Genomic DNA, 5,367 nt, shown 5'->3' with positions numbered 1-5,367 from the left:
ATACACAAGCAGAATTAAAGAAAACAATTCGAGTAATTAAATGTTGCCGAAATTTTATGAAATGTATATAAAAAGATGACAACTGACGTTTCAATAATTTTTATGCCGAAATCTGTTATAAACATTAAATTTGATCTTATCTTCCACCTTAATGCAAGAGACTCATAAAAAAGAAAAAAAAAAAGAACCAAAGAGAGGAACACCAGCTTTTTCTGACGTAATGTATAAATTGTAGGAGTGTGCATGCCTGTTTTGATTATTTTACTAATTTCCTTTTTATTTCCATTTTCTAAATATTTACTTTTTCAAATTAATCTGTAATTTAAAGTAAATCCACAAGAAAAAAAAAAGAAAAGAAAAGAGAAAAGCAAAGGAAAAAAATTACTGCATCGAAATGTATATATATCGACTGTGAAAATCGAAATTAAAATGATTTCAAGCGATAACATGAATGCATTATTTCTTGATTCGTACACACGCTCAAGCAACTGGTCTCAGATCCTATTTGTGAAACTCAGGCTAGAGGTAGGACTGGGGGAGAAATCAAAAATAGTGCTGTACGATATATTTTGATAGAAAACTGCGCTAATAAAAATGTATGGCGCTAAAACTGTATTAACACATTAATAACTTCATTCATTCCCTCTCTCGCTATTACAGATAACTAAAGATTATTATTATTATAAATTTAAATAGATAACAGCGGCGAAGTTTCGGAAAAGAAAACAAGACAAAAATTTGTTTTCCCAGTTTCTCAGTTGCATTTTCTTATTTACTTTGAGTGAGACAACTCAACTGTTGATAATATAAAAGCACATTTTTGTAGAAGGAAGCGGCAAAATACATTAAAATAGAAAGAAATTAGAAGGATAACTTACAACATTAGAATTATGTTGCCTCATTTTGTTCGTTTTGGTACTTTAGATAATCAGTTAAAATTAAAGTATTATTTTTCCGCCAGTGTCACCTTCTTTTCTTTTTAGTAGGGAGATCCAACAAAAATAACTATCGGTATATTTTCTTTTTCTTCAATAAAGTGAGACAGCAGCGTGGTTTAGCTGTTAGTAGAAATAAGTTCCTACCGGACAAGGTGACGTTCGACTAACTACTAAAACAAACAACTATTATATAGCACTTTATAATTGAATCCCAAAACAGCTAATTTACTTCAGAAGAATCGCCGTGGTACTTGAAGTATTCAACGCTGTCAGTCACAATACGCTGAGCCAATAGTTGTTCGTTAATCCACCCACTTTTGTTGACGTCATTACTCTTAAGGCGTGATCTATGGTTTTTTTCATTAATTTCGTCAAGACTTACGCGAAGAGATGTATCAAATTAAATATAATTCAGGAAACTGCCTCCGTCTTTTCTCCCGTAGTTAACGAACGGAACAAGTTATAGGATTCAGTGTCGGTCTCACAAAGGATGTTTTACTAATAAGCGTTAAATGATCCTGTAAAACAGTTCTGATTACTTACACAGGCAGCAATGGAGCTTCTACGTGTTCACTCGTTGTAATTAGAAATAGCAGCTAAATAACTTTCACTTACAAACGTTGGAAAAATGTGTTCCTAGGTCAGCGTCGTTTTAAGGCACGGGGGCACTGGGCAGTTGCCCAGGGGCCCCACGGGACTAGAGGTCCACTTTTAATCTATGTATGCTGTGGCCTGCTGACAATAAATAAATACTATTAGGGCCCAGGGAAAGGGGGCTATAAGTCTACTAAGACGGCTATGTCCCAGGTTCCCTACACATTGGAAAAACATGGGATAGTCACAGCTAGAATAACTTTGATCATAATTTGCGCAGTTATGGCTAATTAATATAAGGCTAAACAGCAGCAACAATAGTTGAATAGGAAACAAAAAAAGTTTTGCCGTACACGTTTTCCTGCTTTCGCAGTAACTGCTGCTGCTACCATCCTCACAACACTGCTACCGCCACGACGACAATGACTAATTTTTTTCCGAATAACAAGATGTTTATCTGTTAGCGTTGTAATAGGGTTGATTCTTGGTATACGGCATTAGTCTATTCCCTGAGCCAAACCACCAATAGTATTTATCAATACTATTATCAACCAGCCACGTTACCGACATACTTAGAATGAGGTGGATTTGATAGTTGAGACTTTGCTGTTTTTATCTAGCCCGGGTCAACCGCTATCAAACAGATCACTGACACATGGGAAGTCAATCGAACAACTAGTTGCAATTCGCAGAGTCAAACATCCTAGTGTACTTCTACTAAACTGAGGACCACACAGCACAAACCAACTTGCAATGGTTGTTGTTTAACCGCTGTCAGCGTTGACCCAGCACACCTATGATTAAAAAGTGTTCCAGCCCCGATCATCCCGTTTTTATGTGAGGGACTACAATATCCAAGGTCCCCTTTATTTAAAACAGTAGGATTTGGTTGAAAGGGCGATTTGGATGTTATTTCTAGCAGGTCGAGCGACCCTTCGTTGGTTTGGGACATGCAGTGGTTTATCCGTACCGAATACAGTATTGTAGTCACAGCATGTTGCATTTTCTTCAGTGTCCAAGTTGATCTTATTCCTCTAGCATTTAAACCGGTATTATCCGGCCAAAATAGTCTGTCTGTTTTATGCTCAAATCAGCCAAATCTGGCCTCTCACACCAACCCAACAATGTCATTTAAAAAATAAATAGTACCTCATTAAAATCTCAAGGCTACAAGATAATGCATGATGAATTCAAAACGATGTGAATAAATAAGCATTACATTTGATAGAGTAATTTGAATGCTAAAGGGTTAAGCTATGATCAACCAGGGCGTTCTATTCGTGAACATCCAGTCTTTTCTAAGGTATGATATATCTAGAACTACATCATTCAATGCGTCCTTTTTAAGATGGTAGGGTGTGATTTGAAGAAAAGTTAGCTACTATTTTTAAGAAGTCGAACAATTACATTCACATCAGAGGGTCAACTATTCGATGGTGCGACCATGCATAGACCTCTTCGTCTGTTCGACGATGTGACCTCTAGGTTTTGTCACAGTGTACACTAGTCACAGACAACTTGTGGCCCGCAAGACTTTCTAATGAAAAATTACCTTAGATTTTTTAGTAGTGCGACCCGCTAGATGATGAACCATGTCTCATGCAGCTTGCTTCTCGAAAAAGTCTACCGCACTGAACCTCCTCCTTCTCCTCCCACTATTACAAAATTATCTTTGTCCCCGAGGGGGTAATTATTAGATATGGAAACAGATTACGTTTAAATGATATCATGATACGGCAAGAACAGAAGCAAATCAGTTTCACTTAATGAATTTCCACGAATACAAACAACTTAGAAGCATAAGTATGCACCAATGGAACAATGCTCATCCTTCAGTCCTTATTTTTGCCCCTCTCCCATTATCCCGCTATCTACTCAGCGTCATGTCATAAATACAATTTACAGTGTTATCTCAGAACTGTCAACACGTAACAGAGGGCAGGAAATTAGTTTCTCGTTATGATTCATAATTTGGTGAGTTTAGGAGGCGAGCTAGCAGAATCGTTAGCACGCTGGGCAAAATACTGAGTGGCATCTCTTCAAGATTTTACGTTCTGAGTTCAAATTCCGCCATGGTCGACTTTACTTTTCATTCTTTCGGGGTCAATAAAATAAATACCAGTTGAGCACTGGAGTCGATGTAATCGACGAGCCTCTTCTCCCAAAATTTCAAGCCTCGTGCCTTAAGCAGAAAAGATTATTATTAGGTATGATATATTTAGGATCATATATCCTGGATACGCACATCTCTTCCTTTTTGAAAGGAAAGGGTTTGATTTGAAGGAGACTGGGTCCAGCATTGTCAAGTAAGCACGTAGCGGAGGTTTGTAGTCGTTTAGCGCAAGATTAACCCTAATCGAGCATTCATAGGTGATCTAGCCGTGGCCGTTCAGTCTATTTTTCTCTAAATATAGTGCAGCTAGGTCTACTCTACTGAATGAGCCACTTCTTAAAGACGGTTGGATGTTATGTAAAAAATATTTGGCTGCTGTTTCTTGTGGGTTGAGCGTTCACGTAATGACTCGCCCGCTGATTCATATCAAAACTGTTATTTTGGATTTATCCCAGACCAGTGTATGGAGCTGATAAGGTAATTGCGTATTTGGTGTATATGTACTTTCTGTATTCGCTTGAACTGAGTGTGAGGGATAGTGTGTTCTTAGACTGGAGTACTCTTGGCTGTTGTACATCCAAGAGAACCCCATTCTAAGAACACACTAGGGACTGTCTGGGTTGAAGCTTGCTGTGGTAACCAACTGTGCCTTTCGCATATCCAAGTGACCTCTCGTTTAAAGCATATATGTTTCGTCGCGTAGAAATAGAGAACCCAAACACGAATGGCACAGTGTTTCTTCAACATGTTTGAAAGTGTTACGAACGTAGGATGTCTTGATATTAGAAATTACATCATGATCCGTAGATTAGAATAAAAATTTGGCGTTTGTTGATAAACTACTTCGACAGGAATACAGGTATCCAGAGTGTCAAAATTTTGGGTGTGTTCTAGAACATTATTAAACACCAACGATACCTTAAGTTCTACGTGATATCTTTTCACTGCTGGATTACATTACGAAACAAGCGACTGTGTAAAAATTTCAATCACCCAAGCTTTCTTATTTGTTTCAAATCACAGGTTGATATATTTTCGATATTCCCTTCCTTTGCTTTGATGTCGCTGAATGACAAACAAACATTGACTTCAATTTGAGGTCTTTTGTAAGTATTACCAGTGAGAATATGTGTTACATGGTCGTTTCCAGCCTTAAAGTCAGAAACATTTTTTCTTGTCGGGTTGACATTCATGTTCAAAAGAGCTATTTTTTCTGTATGGTGGATTAGTTACCACGCTCGATAATACACTTAAGAACTGGGATAAATTCCTAGGCTGTCTGCAATTGTAGTTGCGCTGCACCTTCGGATACCGTCATTTGAGTCTATTTAATAAAATAAAAACACTCTACCAGCTGTGAATGCTCAATTTTTGTCGATACTTCATATGAACTTTCAGCACTTAAGAGAAGCAGGCCGTTATCCTCTCATCGCGAAGAAAAACTTGTTCGAACAATTTGTAGTTATGTAGGAGTATGAACCATAGTTTCTAACGATTTAGCATGCAATTATGACAATGTAATGCTGTCCTTAAAGAGCACTGTAGCGAGTCAGCACTAAACTGGGTAAGCGCTAAGCTAGCTATTACTGGAAAATATCGTTTTTGTTTACAAGTGTTATTTCTTTCTGATGACCGACTGTGGCGCATGTGGTGGTGGTGGTGATTGTGTGTGTGTGTGTGTGTGAGAGAGAGAGAGAGAGAGAGAGATAGAGAGAGAGAGAG

The 5,367-nt window shown here is 37.8% G+C and overlaps 1 protein-coding gene across 3 annotated transcripts in view; it reads right to left on the bottom strand.

The window, feature by feature from the left end:
* LOC106872769 (uncharacterized) overlaps positions 1 to 5,367 on the bottom strand; it is a 229,765-nt gene that overhangs the window by 52,253 nt on the left and 172,145 nt on the right. The window contains exon 1 of one of the 3 annotated variants that reach the window (XM_014919863.2): positions 879 to 1,186. The exons of the other annotated variants lie outside the window; for them this stretch is intronic. Coding sequence (XP_014775349.1) covers positions 879 to 902 — 24 coding nt within the window. The 5' untranslated portion in view covers positions 903 to 1,186. Of the gene's footprint in view, positions 1 to 878; positions 1,187 to 5,367 lie in introns of those variants that run through there. 3 annotated transcript variants of the gene reach the window in all.

Source organism: Octopus bimaculoides, chromosome 1 (assembly GCF_001194135.2).
Source record: "Octopus bimaculoides isolate UCB-OBI-ISO-001 chromosome 1, ASM119413v2, whole genome shotgun sequence".
In the NCBI taxonomy this organism is placed as follows: domain Eukaryota; kingdom Metazoa; phylum Mollusca; class Cephalopoda; order Octopoda; family Octopodidae; genus Octopus; species Octopus bimaculoides.
Note: the sequence above shows the minus strand (reverse complement) of the source record. Positions and strands in the feature narration are given on the sequence as shown.